The 17,371-nt window shown below is 52.5% G+C and overlaps 1 protein-coding gene across 5 annotated transcripts in view; it reads left to right on the forward strand.

The window, feature by feature from the left end:
* Nucleotides 1-17,371, forward strand: part of POC1A (POC1 centriolar protein A) — a 77,013-nt gene that overhangs the window by 31,724 nt on the left and 27,918 nt on the right. For all 5 annotated transcript variants that reach the window (XM_059879771.1, XM_059879770.1, XM_059879769.1 and 2 more), the window contains 2 exon segments: nucleotides 1,399-1,467; nucleotides 3,999-4,097. In XM_059879771.1, the coding sequence (XP_059735754.1) occupies nucleotides 1,399-1,467; nucleotides 3,999-4,097 (168 nt within the window).

The following is a 17,371-nucleotide window of genomic DNA, read 5'->3' on the forward strand; positions in this document are numbered from 1 at the left end:
AAGTGGACATGGTTTCCCGTCAGGGAGAGTGGATCTGCTTTGTCCTGATGGATGGCTGTCCAGGACTCCTGGGTTCTGTGACCCCCGCCCCTGGGGCCCCACCTGCACAGGAAGGCAGTGAGAGACACGGCTGGAGGCTTCATCCCTGACCTCAGCCCTGTCCTCCCCTCTTGGACATGTCACCCTTCAGAAGGGTAAACATACAGGCCGCGCCAGAGGATTAACTGTGTCAGGGCAAGTGGAGTGCTCCAGGCAGCCTGAGCACTTGGCGTTAGCCAGCTTATGCTACTTCTTCTTCACCCCCCTTTATGAGCAGCTCAGAGAAGAGGAGCTGTGGGTAGATTCCAGAGGCGTAGGCAGACGTGCGTTCTCCTGCAGCTCTGTCTAACCTGCCTTCTCTTCTGGGCAGGCTGAAGCTGCCCTTGCTCCATGACCTCGGGTCCCTTTCCAGCCTACAACCTGTCTGGTCTTTCTGGCACTGAGTGGAAGTGCTTCCCAGTGTTCCTGTTGTCCATAGGTGTATGGACAGCACTGCTGTGTCGGCCCCACTGACAGGGGCCCCTCCCACGGGCAGCAGGGGTTCCTGTTGCTCCCTGTGCTGCTCTAGAGGAACTGAGGTGGCCGTAGACAGCGGCTGCACCATCGTCCTCTAGGAGAGAACCTCCTTCATCTGGCTTTGCTTGGGGGATGCCAGGTAGAACCACATTAAAGTTTGGCCAGAAGGAAGCGATGGTTTGCGGTGGTGTGCTGAGCTGACTCTTGCTGTGTGTCTTTCTGCCGCGGGTTGCAGGCGTTTGAGGAAGAGTCCTCGCTCTTTACGGGAGATCATGTCCCCTGCCCCAAGCCTGGATGTGCTCACTGGCCCTCAGGGCGCGGCCAGGCATAGGCCTGGCATCATCCTTTGGACAGGTGTGAGGACCTTCAGCATCTGAGAAGCCAGAGGGTCAGGTCTCCTCCCAGGGCCCCAGCATGAGGAAAGTGACGTACTCATTAGAGGGACACGAGGTGGGGCATGGTCTGGTCAAAGGGACCAAGTTCTGGCCCCAGTGCTGGGCCTGGATAAGCCAGTGCATCTCTGTGACCTCTGGCTTCCCCTTGGAAAGTGAGGACAGTGGTGTCGGCCCAGCAAGGCTGTCAGCACAGATCGTCTCGCTCATCCTGGCCTTGACCTCATGGCCCACCTTTGTCAGTGGTGTCTGGGAACAGAGCCTCAGTGGTCGTGCTCATGCATTGGCACCTGCCGGTTCCTCCACCCCAGGCTGGGGAGAACACGGGCTGGGTGAGGTGCTCAGCCCTGAGTCCTGCTGTCACTGTCACTCATGAGATTCTGATTTCTTCCTGTGCATTGAGGATCTAGAATGACCATTGGTGTTTGTTCTTCTTGGTTTGTTCTCACAGGGTCCAGCCACCACGGTTGCCTTTTCAAGAACGGGGGAGTATTTTGCCTCTGGCGGTTCAGATGAACAAGTAAGTAAAGAATGGTCTGAGGGATCCCAGTGGATACTGAGTAGAACAGACAGGGGACCGAAGTGCCCCAGAGATGGATGGGCTGGCTTTCACCAGCTTCCTTGGCGGCTTTCAGCAGCCGTAAAGGCTGGATCCTGGGGTAGGGTGCTCAGAGCGGCGCCCTGCTTCCCCAGAGCAGGTGCTGCAGCGCCGACCATGGCAGCATCTCAGAACTCCTGCTGCTCAGACCAGTGTGGGCTGGAAGGAGTCTGGGTTAGTGTTGCCATGAGAAAGGTAAAATAGAGGGTTTTTTGTTCTGGTTTCTTTTTGGCCATGAGGCATATGGGATCTAGTTTCTTGACCAGGGATCACACCAGTGCCTCCTGTATTGGAAGCGTGGAGACTTAACCAGTAGACCACTGGGGAAGTCCCCAGAGTTTTTTAGGAACTTCTTTTTCCTGATTCTAGGTGAATAATTAGATAATTATTGGATGCTTTCCATGGACCTGGTAATGTGGGCAACACGGCAAGAGTGTGACGCCTCAATGAGTCCTCAGGGCAGCCCTGGGGAATTTTCACTTCAGCCGTTCTGTGGGTGAGGAAGCTTGAGTCTGAGCTAGGACGTGGCTGGAGGCTGCGCTCCACTGTCTGCCAGCCATTGCTCCCTGGCCTGCTCATGTGCTGTCTGAGGGACAGCATTTTCCAGCTCCACGACTGCAGAACTAGAACATGTGTGAGGAGGTCCTGTCCTGCCTTGCCACCATGTCCCTGGGGTCTGGCCCAGAGTCTGGGGCCTGGTAGTCCTCCCACTGGAAATCTTTCTCCAGGTTCTGGTGCAGCGCTGCTTGGCCAGAAAACCATACTTCCCGGAGCTGGGGAGGAAAGAGTGGCTGTTCTGAGGCAGTGTGACCTGGTAGGTTGCCCAGAATGTTCATCCTGCTGCTCCCAGCCTTATAGCTCTGCTGGCTTCTTCACCCAGGACAGTCCCACTGGCTTCCCAGTGAGCTCCAGCCCTAGCTGATTTCGGTTCAGTCTGTCAGTAAAGCAGAGGGTGGTTGGAGACACAGCAGGGCTACGAGATGGCAGGTGTCTTCCCACACCAGCACCAGTTCCTGTGCTGACCAGACAAGGCAGGAGGAAGACCAAGGAGACTCCTGAGCCTTCCCTGGGTGTGGAGTCCTGGCTCATTGCTTAGAAGACTAGGGAAACTAATAAATCCACACCATAAGTAAAGTTCTGGTAAAAGCACAAGAGACACCCTGGTAGGAAGTAGGGTCCCCCACCCTGAGCCCTCCTTCGGCAGCCACCGCTGTCAGCTCCCCAGCTGCCTTCTTATTGTGTGCTCTGAGAGCCTTTTGGGAATGGCATTTGTCATTCTCTCTCCACATTCCTGATAGCCATTCCTCTGCTCAGGATTATTCAACAGTTAGACTGGTGCAGTGCACAGAACCCTATAAACAAGGGGGTGAGTGCCGACGTTCTTTTTGTAAAGGGGACCAATGAGAGACCCTGGATCCCCATCAGCTGGGGGTGATGAACAGTGCTGCTCTGTGGGTGGTGAGCAGCTTCCCACAGAACCAGGCTTATGGCTGCGTCCCGATGGGGGAAGCATCAGGGGACATTGAGTTTCCATCTTGTGTGGATCCGGCAGTTTTTCGGTGGCCTCAGTTGACTGCTGGACACGATTCACAATTCCTGCCATCCTGGAAGTGGCCCTGGAGGAGTGCTGACACCCTCCAGCAGGGAGCACTCTTACCCAGCTTTTGTAAGAGGAACCTCAGGGCGTGAAGATCCTCCTATTGGGATGTAGAATAATGGGTGTGTTAACCACTTCTCTCTGGGGCCAGACTTCTCCCTGGGGCCAGTGTCTGAGTTTTATAGCAGCCCTGTGAGGCGGAAACTACCATTCATCCCCATTTCACAGATGAGGAAAACAGGGCATAGAGAGATTGAGTCCCTTGTCTAGAGCCACACAGTAAGGGGTGTAGCCAGGATCTTAAACCTAGTGGTATGGCCTGGAGTCTGTATCTGAACCACTTTTCACAGTGAGGCTGGCCAGGCTGCCACTGTAAAGAACTTCTATTTTGGTGGGGAGATAGGTGATAAACATGGGAAAGCAGACAGAGATTTAAACAACTACTGTGTCTGATGCCTTGGAGGAAATAGAGAGCTATGATCAAAACTAGCAAGAGGGCCAGGGAAGGCCTCTCTTAGAAGGTGGTGTTAGGGCAGACATTTAGCCTGAGATGCTAGGTATACAGAGTCTGGACCTGGGATGCCCCAGGCACAGGGAGCAGCCAGTGCAGAGGCCCAGTGGTGATGGTGACTCTCCACCCTGATGGAGCACCCGATCCTCTCGGGGCCTGTTCAGAAAGTCTGCTCTCCAGAGAGGTGGGGCAGGTCCAGAGATGAGTGGGGGTGCCAGGTGGGGACCACAGTCCCACCATTGGCCCAGAACTTTGGCGGTAGCCTCTGGGCCCATTTTCTCCGTGAAGAAGGACAGGTAAGGGGTATTTCTCCTCCTGATTCTGTGTGCTTGTCGGTCTTGACAGGTGATGGTTTGGAAGAGTAACTTTGACATCGTCGATTATGGCGAAGTGCTAAGAGTGCAGAGGCCCCCAGCCACGCGGGCCAGCTCCTCTGGGACTCTGGTAAGTGGCCTGACAGGCATTATCCTGACTGAGCCCTGTGGCTGGTGGACTGGGTCATGGTCAACAGCACTGGGCTCAGGGACAGTGGGGGCGCTGCAGGTTTAGGCAGGTTCCAGGGAAGAGACCTGGTAAGATCTCATGATTTACCAGAAACTTCTTAGGTGCTTGTGGTGCTTTGTTTCAAATCCGGAGTGAACAAACAAGATGTTAGGAGGCTGTCAGCATAGACTGCCAGATGCCTAGGCCCCGCGTCGTCTGCTGGGGGATTGTTTCTGTGGTTCAGGCCACTGGCTGGTTGAGGCCTAAGGAGAGGAAGGACCTCTCTGGTGCCGAGCCTTGGGCGCACTGTCAGATTCCTAGAGGGTGCAGGGCCTGAAGCCACAGCTAGGACGAATGGGAAGGGCCCCAGCCCTGTTCTCACTTCCTTTTTTTTTTAAACCATGGAAAGGAAGTTCCTCAGCCACAAACCATTTTTAGTACCTTTGTTGGTAAAAGGGCATTCAGTGTTCCTGAATTAAAAATATTCAATAGTTACCAATATTTTTTGGACAAATATTTGGGGTAGAAAAGATAACTGATATGGTCTCATGCTTTGAAGAAGGTAATTTTCAGCTTTGGCTGAAATAAACAGTGATGCCAAGGAGGTGGAGCCACGCGGATTGTCAGCTCTGGTGCAGGCTGCTTAAATCCCTCCTGCCTGGACCTTAGTGGCGGCTTGGCCTTTCCCACATGCAGAAGCTGGCCTGAACAACAGGAAGCGGCTTGCCCAAGGCCCCCAGCGAGTCAAGGTTGGCCCAGAATAGAACCAGGAAGCCTCCAAGTCCATCCCAGGGCTTTCTTTGGCTCCAGCAGAGGCCCCACCCTGCCCACGGCCCGTCCTACATGTGGGACTCCCTCTAGGAACACGCCAGGTTGGGGTTTAAAGCTTTTCTTCCAAGAGTTGCCCTTGGCCCAGAGGTTTTGTTCTGCCTCCACATTTGCTAAGGAGTGTCCAGTTCTCAGCTTTTGGTTTTGTTGGGAGAGTGGTGGCTGGGTTGCCCAGTGGTCTGCTTGCCGCTATTTCATCTTCCACCCATAAAAGCATTTTCCAGACTGGGGGTTTTTCCAGTGGGGTTGTGATCCCTTGGGGTCCATGTCCACCTCCTCTACAGCTTCCTGTCTCTTGGGTATTTATGGTGAACCACACCCTGTTGAGGCCTTGACGTGTAGTGCTCTGTGTATTCCTGACCTCGTCACGATGAGTGCTCTGAGTGATTGTTCTCGTTCACCGTTGAGACACCTGGGGCGTAGTCGCCTGCTGCAGTGTGTAGTCCTGGGAGCCCACCGTGCTGGCCCCCTGGGCAGGGCTGACAGAGCTAGAAACTGCAGGTGGTAGAGTGCTGGCTGGAAGCTCTTCCCATCCCAGGAGAGGGGGAGTCTGCTGTCTGTCTCTTGGGAATGGTTAGTAATCAGCAGCAAGGGGAGAATCCCATGCTCCTTTTCTGGTAGCTTTTGGGAAAGTAACTTAGACAGCTGTCCCATGTCCCTTCAGTCTGAGCCAGAGACAGGGTGTGGGGCACCCTTGCTTCCCATAGCTGCAGGGCCTGGTCATCTAGGATGGAGGGTGTGCGGTGGGAAAGCCAGCAGGACAAGGCAGGGTAGGGTCTGGCTGGCCGAACCATTAGCAGGCCTCAGAAAAAACATCTGTTCCCGAGCTAGCCTCAAGCCCTCTGCCCAGTGGGCATCACCCTGTGGGGCTCAAATCAGGAAAGGGGTGTGGGACCTAGAGTCTGCACCCTGGCTCCGTGGTCCAAAAACGCTCACTCTTCTCAAACCTCTATTTCCATAGTGGGACCCGAACACCCCCACAGGCAGGCTACCAGGACCCCACGTCTGATGTAGGTGACTTCTGCTAACCCAGAAAGTGACTTGACTTTTTAATCCTAAAGTCATTCTTTGTTTCAGGTTTTTTTCTCCATTTGTCACAGGCCCCTTTGAGACTCTTGATGTGATGTGTAGGTCCTCCTCCAGACATACCATGCCCACACGTGCACGCCACCAGCATGTACTTTGAGTGGCAGCTCTGACCTCAGGACTCCCAGGCCAAAGAGGAGAGCTGAGGGGTTTGTTTGGTTTGTTTTATATATGTAACATAAAATTCATCATTTTGCCTATTTAAAAAAAAAGTATATGTATTTTTATTTATTTATTTGTCTGTGCGGGATCTTACAGATGCAGGATCTTTGATCTTCATTGTGGCATGTGGACCATTTTGCCTTTTTTTTTTTTTTAAGAGGTTTTCAATTTTTTGGCTATATAGGGCCTTTGTCGCTTCTGGAGGACTTTCTCTAGTTGTGGTGTGCGGCCTTCTCATTGCAGTGACTTCTCTTGCTGTGCAGCATAGGCTGTAGGCTCGCGGGCTTCAGTAGTTATGGCCCCTGGACTCTAGAGCCCAGGCTCAGTAGTTGTGGTGCATGGGCTTAGTTGTCCTGTGGCATGTGGGATCTTCCAGACCTAGGGATCGAACCTGTGTTCCCTGGACTAACAGGCAAATTCTTTACCACTGAGCCATCAGGGAAGCCCCCACTGTGCTTATTTTTAAGTGTACAGTTGAGTGGCATTAAGTACATTCACACTGTTGCACCCATCACCACCATTGTGCACAGAATTTTTTCATCTTCCCAAATTGAGGTGAGTGAGTTGGTATAGTGCAGCTCAGTGGCTAGGTTTTCCCCTGATGTGGAGAGGCAGGCTGACAAATGTAGTCTTCCTTTCTTGCCCACGGGCTTCCCAGGCACCGAGGTAGTGCTGGTGACTGATTCTGTGGCCAACCAGGGTGTCTCAGCTCCTCAGGGAGCCCCCACCCCTCTAACTCTGTCCACATACCATTCTTCCAGCAGCGCAGGGGTTCTCTGCCTTGGTGCCGTTGATCCCTTGGGCCAGATGAATCTTCACTGTGGGGGCTGTCTGTGCATGTAGGAGGTTTAGGAGCATCCCACTGGCTTGCCTGTAGCACCCCCCACCCCTAGTTGTGATGGTCAGAAATGTCTTCAGACATTGCCAGGTGTCTCCTGGGGAGCAGCACTGCTCCTGGTTGAGAGTCACTGCGGTAACTCCGCCTTGGGAGTGAGCCCAGAAGAGGGGCTTCTGCAGTAGGGCTGGCTGGGGATGGGAGGGGCTTGGGGATGGCACTACCTCTGGAGCCTGTGATCCTTCTTGATGGGCCAGATCTGGGCTCTCCCCCAACCAAGCAACTGTGGCCCAGGTCTCTCAGTCTGGCTTTCTAACACAAGCCAATTTTGTAGAAATGTTTGGCTTATCAAACTTTGGAATCTCCAGGAGTGATGGTAAACAGCAGAAAAAGACCTTTAACAGTTTGATTTTCCTTACTTCACTTAAAGTGTGTTCTTGCCCTTCCTGCCTGCAGGCTTCCCCTGGCTCTGAGGTGTAGTGCCTGGTGAGGATTTGGTGGCTTGGCTTCTCAGAGAGCCTTGAACACCACTGCTGTGCCAGGGAGCTCTTGATCCTGATGTCCACCTTCCCCTCCTCTCCCCCCCAGCCCTGTTTACACTCCGGGTCTCAGATTCAAATGCCACATGAGTCACCCCTGGGCATTTGGGGATGTTAGAAGCACATTGGGCCAGGTGCTGGATCTTGAATTCTGGACCACACGCCTGTTAGAGTTTGGCAGTCTAAAGCCAGAGGGGCAGACCATGGCAGGGGCGGCCCTGTGAGCCTGTGACAGCCCCTGGCCTGGACCCCTGCCCTGGCTGTGGCTTCAGCGCTTGCTCTTGGAATGAAGGCCATCCTTGAGCCCACTGTGAACAGAGCTCTGTTCAGTGCCGGAGCTATTTTCAACCTCTGGTTGAAATTCACAGCTTATTTTTAGACACATTTCATGTTGAAAAGCAAAAGCCATTTCCCAGCCCTTCAGAATGAGAATAATGGGTTCCATTTTCCCTCTATTCTTGGCTGAGTTGTGATGAGAAGGGATCTCGGGACTGTGGCTAAAGAGCTTTTTCTTCTTGGAAGCCTGTAGAGGCAGGACTGCAGCCCGTGCCCTGGGCTGAGAATGGACAGGAGACGCCACGTTCTGCCCTGTGGCGTGCTGCGTGGTGGAGGAAGGTTGGAAGGTTTCAAGCAGATGAATGCCTCCAGAGGGGCTTTTGGGGGTCCCCACATGCTGTCTGTGGCAGGGGCTTGTACTGGCATTGTCGGGGGACTATATTGAGCTCTGTTTCCTACTCCAGCCCTGGTCACCTCGCCCTCTCTCACTCATTCTCATGGTTCTCACTCCCTCCTGTGTTTTCTGCTCAGTCCCTGAGGCTATTGACCACTGTGTCTTGGCTGACCTTGGATTTGGCACCTGCTCTCCAAGTCCCAGCCACTATAGCTGACTTCTGCCTCAACCACAGAAGCATCCTAAAATCGTTTTTCATAGCAAGGATGCATTTATTCTGATAACAATCTTACTCTTGCCCTCCTCCAAACATCTGAGAGCCTGTTGTGCAATTAGGAAGGAAGGTTGTACTGGGTGGGGCAGGAGGTTAAGAAGGCCAAATTCTAGGTAATTCAGTAAAACTAGAAAACCACTTCCTGAGTTCTCTGAGCTGGCTGCCCTCCAGTTCAGAGAACCTTGAGGTCTCGGGCCAAGGGCTTTTCTCCACTCAGTTCAGGCGGGAAGATGCGGACTCCTCTGTGAGATCGCACGAGGTGTTACCCATCAAGCAGGCACTTGAAACCGTGCCTAGCACATGGCGAGTGCTCACCAAGCTCTATTTTTAAAATTTGTTTTCCTTTTTTCTATTTTTAGAATGATCCTTTTCCTTCTTCTGTCTGACAGAACTAGACAAGCCCCCTGCCCCTGCTGTGGTGAGAGACAGCAGGCCAGGGCGTGAGGCGCTTCTGACCAGGTCATCTTCGAGGCTGACTCTGCTCCCAGGCTGTCCCTGTGAGGGCTGATGCGGCTTCCAGACTCTTGCAGGTGTCATTTATACATCCTGATGAGTAGCCTGAGTCCTCTCTGCTCCCACACATGAGAGCAAATCTATGAGCTGGGAGGAAGCAGCCCTCCTTTCCCCCTCGCCCCCGCAATTCCTTGGGGCACAGTGCCCAGGACCCCTCGAACCTCAGCCCTCCTCTTCTGTCCCCAGGAAGAGGAGGCCAGGTTAGCCGAGGCTATCTGTCCAAGGCCTCAGCCTTCACTCAGGGTGGTCCATTTCTTCTTCTTAGTTCCTTTGGTCCATGGAGCCCCTGACACCCCCTGTACCCCTACTTCAGTTCCCACATATTTTGTTTGCAGACTGGGCTTGACTTAAGGGTCCTTGGGCCCTGATTCCTGGCCCAGAGAGCCCTGGCACTGGATCTTGTCCCATGCTGAGGATCTGGGAGTCCTTGGTGGTGGTTGCTCAAGATCTGGGTTCTTTCGCAGGGCCCTGGCCTGAGGAGTCATCAGATCAAGGTAGGGAAGGGGCCCGTCTCCACCTGTCTCATAGATTTGCATTCTTGCTCAGGAACTTGGGAGACTTGGGTCTCTTGGTGAGAACACACATTTGTAGCTAGCATTCACTTTTCATAGTGAGGAGAAGTATGGATCTGTAGATGGGGCATTGTGAGTAATTAGAGCAGATGTGAACCACAAGTTTACATGTCTTAGAGAAGAGCCTCTCCTTTCTCTACTTGAGGCCAATTCTGGCTCAGAATTTTCCAAGCTATTAAAGGGGGTTCTTGGCAGCAGATCCTCAAGCAGTTGTCTAAGGCCATGCCACCCTGAAAGTGCCCGATCTCGTCTGATCCTCAAGCAATCAGAGTGCCAGGCACATGGGCATGGAGAGCCTGGTGAGAGACACAGGAAAGCAGACCCTCCCCAACCCTCCCAGCACCTTCTTGCCTGGTTTGGCCATTGTTGGGCCTGGCAGGGTCTGGACTTTGGGGGTAGACTTGGAAACAGTGGGGACTTTGTTTTCATGTTTCCTGGGACTTAGTGGAGAGGCCATCTCTGTGTGACTCCTGTGGCATAATTCGTTCCTACCCCTGGTGCTGCACAGAGGAGAAACCTGAGCCTTAAGGTCGCCTGCTGGTGAGCAGCCCAGGCCCGGATGAAGCCTGTGTCCCTAGGTCTCAGCCTTTCTGTTAGGAAAATTGAGAGACTCTTAATTGGAAACAAGCAAGAGGTAATCTCCCCATTTCTTAAAGGGGCAAAAACATCCTGTCTTCCTCAGCCTCCGAGCCAGATAGCCAAGCCCTGCACAGGACAGACTGGTGACTCAGAAACACAGCCCTTTGTCACCCGTGTGTGTGTATGTTCTTGTGTCGACCCTTGGCAGTTCCCCTCGGGGCCTCTGGTGTCTGCATGCCCATCACCCTAGGTGAAAGTTGACTTCCCACTGCCCATCCCTGTTATCACCCACTCTAAGACCCCAAGGTTCCTCTCCTCAGAGGCATCTCCAGATCATCTGGGATGGGCTGGGCATCATATAGGACAACCAGAAACCTGGCTGGCCAGGGGCTTCCTGGGGTGAGTAAAGCACTCTTACTAGGATGGCTGCTGGGGAAAGATTCTTGGGCAGCCCTACTGGGGAGGGGGGTAATGCTGGAAACTTCTGGCTCTGGGAGTCCCTTTAAGAGCTTGGCCGGCAGTACTGCCCCTGTGTCCTGTCCCCAGCCAAGGCTGAGGCCTGGCCGGATGTGACACGTCTCTTCTGTGACCTCAGGCAGGTCATCTGGATTCTCTGTATCCTGATTTCTCCCCACCAGCCTACAGTACTCCTTTGGGCATTTTCCATTTTGCGAGCTCACTCTGCAGAAGACCATCCGGTGGGGGTGGCAGTGGGGCGGGGCAGCTGCAGCAGCCTTTGCTGACTCTGGTGACAGTGGCCCTCAGATGAGATGCCTCACTCCACACTGGGATTGCATGTTCCCCCACCTTTACCTGAGTGGAAGTCCTAGAAAGTGCTCCAGGTTTCTTAGTTTCCTTGAGAAGCCAGAGGATCCTAGAAATAAAGAAGCTCAGTGTTTGTTCTTTTTCCAGTAGTCATGTCTATCTCTTTGCGACTCCACGGAGTGTAGCCCACCAGGTTCCTCTATCTATGGAATTTTCTAGGCAACAATACTGGAGTGGGTTTCCATTCCCTTCTCCAGGGGATCCTCCTGACCCAGAGATCGACCCAGCTCTCCCACACTACAGATTTCTTTACCATCTGAGCCACCAGGGAAGCCCCCAAACTATAATTATTAACTTATTTTGGGGTGCACTGGGTCTTTGCTGTTCCCCGGGCTTTTCTCTGGTTTTGGTGAGCGGGGGCTACTCTCTGTTCTTTTCATTGTGATGGCTTCTCTGGTTGTGGAGCACAGGCTCTAGGTGCACGGGCTCGCAGCACGCAGGCTCAGTAGTTGTGTCTCATGGGCTTTAAGTTGCTCCGTGGCACGTGGAATCTTCCTGGACGAGGAATCAAACCCATGACTCCTGAAATGGCAGGTGGATTCTGATCCATTGTACCACCAGGGAAGTCCCCAAGCTACAATTTTTGAAGAAAGTTTCCTGCTTTGGACAGTGGCTTATGGGTACCATGACTGTGCACTGTCTAGGAGCAGCAGAGATTCTGATACACGTAGCAGAGGGCTCCCTGAGGCCAGCACCCTTCCCTCCGGCCCGCTATGTCCAGTTCTGGGAAGCAGGCAGGATCCCCTCTCCTTTTCCTTCCAGAGGCTGCGAGTGACTGCCTGGGAGGTGGGGCAGGGCTGCCACCAGGCACACGTTAAATAATTACTATGTTTCCCAGAAGGGGCAGGTTGCTTTTCACAAGCAGGAGAAGGATTTTGTGGAAGTGCATTGGGAGAAGTTACTGGGCTTCCTGGCCGTGTAGTGAGGAGACAAGCCTTTTAACATATGACATTTACTGCAGCAAGCCTCTTGTGGTGGTTCTCAAACTTTGGTGTGTATCCGAATTTCCCTGAGGGCTTGTTAAAATTCACCTTGTCCCCTCCCCAGAGTGTCTGATTCAGTAAGGGAATTTGCATTTCTAACAAATTTCTGATGCTGCTGGAAACCAATAGATTGAGACCCTGGCATTCTGGGCAGGGAGACGGCTGGAAGGAGAGAGCCTTTGTCCATCTTAGGAAGTTTCTACAACTTGGGAGAGGCGCCTGGAGAATTGGTGCCCCTTCAGCCCAATTTGGAAAGAGGTGTGGTTGGTTCTGATCTTTGTGCCATGTTAGAAGTCCCACTGTTGCCCTGTGGTCTCTTTAGACCTAAAGGCACTCTTTAAACCTGCTGGGCTGTTGACAACTGAGCAGGCAGAGGTGTGGTTTTCTTACAGTCAGTTAGAGGGAGGGTGGGACTCCAGGCAGCCCTCTGAGCTTCTGCTGAGCCCGCATCCTCTGTGGGCTCCTGTCCTGGTCCCTAGTGCCGCTGCGTCAGTCCATCATCAGTGCTTGAACCCACATTCTCCACGCCACCTGCCTCCTGCAATGTCCTCAGTGTTCACCTCTTACCCTGCAGATGGGGGTGCCTAGGTCGCCTCCGGTCCTCCAGGGCCTGCAGGGCCTTTAGGGAAGTTGGTGGGTGAGTCTCTGGTGGGCCACCTGAGCTTGAGATGGCCTGGGTGCTTGTGGCCCAACATTTAAACCCCCAGGTGGAGGTCTTCTTTGTAGAGCCTTTTGGGAAAGTGCCTCCAGATAGCAAGAGCAGCAACAAGCCCTGAGATGGCCCTGACAGCTGTGACATCCAGAGGATGGTGGGATGGGCAGAAACTGAACTCCCTTCTCCAGCTGCCGTTTCAAGGGGATGATGGTAGTTTCCTGCCACTGAAAAATTCCCATCCATTTTATAAGGTCCCTATCCAGAGGAGAAAGGCATAATTCCTAGGAAGGAAGGCCTATTAATGACTAAACCAACCAGGGGTGTAGTCTCCGAAATCCAGGGCAAGGCGCATTAACACAGTCACAGTGCCATGAAGGTGGGTGAACTTGACTCTGGAATCCAGACAAAGCCTGGATGCCCTTGTGTCCCTCTCTGAGTGTGTCGGAATACACCTGGTGCAGGAACCTGGGCATGCACTCACACCTTTAGAGAGCTCTCTTACCTCTTTCAAGGGTCTCAGAGCTATTTTGGGTTTCCTTTCCCCCGGCAGCCAAAGCATGGGTTTAAGGTCAGTGGAGATTGCACAGTTGCATGTGCATCTAAGTCGCTTCAGCTGTTTCCAGCTCTTTGTGACCCTATAGACTGTAGCCCGCCAGGCCCCTCTGTCCATGGGATTCTCCAGGCAAGAATACAGGAGTGGGTTGCCATGCCCTCCTCCAAGTGATCTTCCCGATGCAGGGATGGAACCTGCGTCTCTTGCGTCTCCTGTATTGGCACGCAGGTTCTTTAGCACTAGCGCCACCTGGGAAGCCCCCACAGTTGCACATGTGAGCCCAAATCACAGGACAGTGGGTTCCTGACATTGTGGCACTTTACTTTGAGGTTAAAAGGTCCTGGGCACGCACAGGTCACATGCCTTGGGTGTTTTTATTTCACCTGTGGGGCCACTGCTGTGATGCTACCATTTTGGTGACAGCACTGATAAGCATCCACAACCTGGTTAGGCGATGCTGACCAGTCTCCTCTCCACAGAAAGCCAGCAGAGGCCATGCACACAAAGCAGGAGGGTGGGCAAGAACTGAGGCTGTTGGCATCTAGAGCCTGCCTGCCTTCGTTCCCCCTTCCCCCCTTTCTTCCTTTTTCCATGGAGCTTTCAAACTCAGAAACCTGAAAATGGAAGAAATGAGCCACAAGTGGAAATAGACTCAGTTGCTGCCATCTGACTGTGGTTCTTCGGCCCCACCCTCTGTTCCCCAGCAGAGCTGCGTTCATCCTTTCAGTCTCTTTCCAGATGGCACCTCCTCCATGCAGCCTTCCCAGAAGGAAGGCTGCGAACTCTTCCTGCTCTGCCCACCCAGAGCATTGCTTACTAGAGCAGCCCCTCTCTGCTGCAGTCAGTTATTTGCAGGCCTAACTTTTTCCTCTGTATCCACGTGGTGCTCAGCATGCCTCTGAAACAGGAAATCTGAGTTCAGTGGACACATGCCTGCTGTCTGTGGGCAGCATGGGTGGAGTGTGTGAGGCTGGAGGCAGGCTCTGGCTCTGGGCTTTTGGCACGTTTGATGGTCCCAGGCTAAAGGAAGGAAACCACTTGCTGGCCTGGTTTGTCAGCCTAGGGTTAGGTGGCATGGGGTGGTGTGGGTCGTGGAGGGTGGGAGAATCCACATGTTTGGACTAGAAGTTTTAGTTTTCCTTTTCATTTCATTCCTTTTCATTTTCAATGGAAAAAAGCCCTTTGCAGCTTATATTTTCCAGATTGGATGGCAGCATGGCCCATGTGGTATAAGGGTGTTGAATAATGCTTGTGTTTATGTTCTCATTGGTTACCATGGAAAAAAATCAGAATAGATGGTTTCCATGGAGATTATCTTAAAATTAGTTTCTTTGAAGTTCTGGACACTGCTGCAGGGTTCACTGAATGCTGTTGGTGCAGTTGGGGCTTTCTCTGTGGCAGTGCCAAAGGCTATCCTGGATGTTTGTAGATTTAGCCAGATTTGCCTCCTGTGCTTCAAAGTGTCAGGACACCAGAGTGGGAGTGATCTTGTACCTCAGCTTCCTCCTGGGGTCCCATTTGCTTGGCTTCGGCTCCACAACTCATTCCTGTCACTTGGAAGCTTTTTTTTTTTAATCTCCAGGAAAAAAAAAAAAACCTTTTGGGAAATTATTAAGCTAGCACAAAAAGTAGAATATAATATAATGAACCCCCCATGTACCTGTTACCTCACTCCAGCGTTTTGCCAACCTTATTTTTTGTCTCCTCCCACAGTTTTTAAAAGAATTGAAATATTTTTGTTTAATCCAGCTATTTTACCCTAAATAAAGACTTCTTTTTGGTTAAATAACTGAAGCTCTCTTAACACATCCAACAAAATGAATAATTCCTTAATATTAGGTGCCTAGTGTATATTCTCATTTTTCTTCATTGCATCAAGAACGTTGTTTTGTCCTGTTTGTTCAAAGAAGGATGTAGGAGTCTTTGAGAAACCCCAAGTCTCCCCTCCCAGCGTGGTCCTGGGACGTGGAGAAGCTCAGTGCTCCTAGCTCAGAGCGGCAGGTGGGCCAGGCCAGGCTGGCCTCGAGGCTCCACTCCACTGTCCTCACAGAGAGTTGTGTGCTCTGAGCTCCGAAGCCCTTGTCCACCCCCACAGATGCATCAGCGCAGGTGGGCCCGCCACCACCAGCTGTCCTAGGGCAGGCGTCCACTGGGGTGCGCTGTCCCCCTTCGCAGCCTGCAGGGGGAGGGAGGTGGGAGAGGTGCTGTAACCTTGATTCACAACAGCTGTGTGCAATTTCATTTTCCAGGAGAGGGGGGCTGTGAAACCCCAGGTTGGGAGGAGGCCGCCTCCCTCGGCTCCTCCCTAGGCAGCACCCAGGTGAAGGCTTTGGCTCATTGGAGGCCCACAGCCTCTGCTGGGCAGTCTGGGCCAGTCCTGGCTATCTGTCTCACAGGCTTTGCTCACGTCCTGAGAAGCTGCACAAAATATGAATTACCGAATGGTGGGAGTGGTGCCTGGGGATGATCGGTGTCTCTAACTCTCTCTCCATTGAACCAAGTGCAAGGAGAGTTTAAAATAGCCAGCCTTTGTTCCTGAGGTTTTAAACATTCAACTCCAGTAGTTACAATGAGCTGTCTTCAAGTGGATCTATAAATAAACTGCTACTGTTCCTCTTTGTCACCGAGAGCTTCGGCGTCTTCCAGAGACGTCGGCTCTGCTGCTCATCTTCATTAGATGCCTCTCATCTGCCGGGCAGCTGCAGCCATCAGCAAGCTGGGCTGACACACACAGTGTGTAATGACAGCCACACGTTCATTTTTAAAAAGCCACAGTCCCCCTTGACTGACTGCACAGGGAAAGATGTAGCTTTGCATTGGAGAAACCTGGCAGTGGGGTCAGCATCACCATTGATCGAGGTCAGTGTCACTCATACAGAAGACCTGTCCACATGAGCCCTGTGATGTCATACACGTGACTTTTGTGGTGCTCTTGTCAAAAGTGCATAACCTTACTCCAGCTGAGGGAAACTGAGGGATGTTTGACAACGTAACTGACCAGTAATCTTTCTAAACTGTCGCTGTCATGAAAAAGAAGGGAAAGCTGAGGAACTGGACAGATTGCAGGAGACTGAGGAGGAAAAACTAAATGTGGTGCGAGATCCTGAATAGGATTCCGGAACACCAGGATTCAAGGATGTTAATAGGTAAACTGGTGAAGCCTGAGTGGAGCCCTTCCTTGGTTTGGATAATGGAATTGTCCCCGTGTTCATTTCCTGGTGTGACCATTGTACTAATGATTATATAAGATGTTAACACTGGGGGAGGGATGTATGGAAATTTTCTGTACTATTTTTTGCAACTTTTCTCTAAGTCTAAAATTAGATCAGAGCAGTTTAAAAAACAAAAACTGCCCTTGATGCTTGAACTTTATCGGAAGCCTTGATTTCCCGCCCAGGGTGTCTCGGTTCAGGTGTTTGTGGTGTGGAGAGCAGGTTTTTCAGTCTCACGGTAGGAGGTAGCAACCCTAGGGACTCAGCACCCAGCCTGAGGTGCACTGAGCAAAAAACTGGCCCTACAGGAAGCAGGTCGTGTTCAGAGAGCACTCCTGCAAAGGTGTCGGTCACCCCCTGGGCACCGCACAGGGGCGTAGTCTGCTTCTTGATGTTGGTTCTCAGAATGCTCCAGAGGTGCGCCTGCTCCAGGAACTCCGGGCAGACTGGCAGCAGATGCTCCACTCAGCGTCCTCCTGACACTTCCCTGGGCTGCATGGAGGATCCACTGCCTGCCCCGCCCTCTTCCTTCTCATTTGTGTCCCTGACCCTGGGCTCTGCCTTCCTGCCTACCAGTGTGGGATTCTGGCTGTACCAGGTGTGATGACCTGGGGGTTTCCGGTCCTAAAGGCCTCCTCCACCCTTGGAACCAGAAGAGGGCCAGGATCTCCCCTGCGCACAGGAATGTTCTCCCTTCATGATGGTCTGCTTGCTTCCTGGCTGCTGCCACCAGTTTGCAATCACTTAGCCTCTCTCTCCCTGTTTCATCCTCGCTCCCTTCTCCCCACAGCTTCTCTCATGGGTCATTTCAGTAGGACAGTACTACTTTTTGCTCCTGGAGGCGTATCTGGACATTGGAATGCCTTTCCATTTCCTGTGTATAACCAAGGCCCTCCTTTCATACCTTTGAAACATTTGGCTTCATAAACCAGCCCTCTTGTGTAGGGGG

The sequence above is a fragment of the Bos taurus genome, chromosome 22, assembly GCF_002263795.3.
Source record: "Bos taurus isolate L1 Dominette 01449 registration number 42190680 breed Hereford chromosome 22, ARS-UCD2.0, whole genome shotgun sequence".
Classification (NCBI taxonomy): domain Eukaryota; kingdom Metazoa; phylum Chordata; class Mammalia; order Artiodactyla; family Bovidae; genus Bos; species Bos taurus.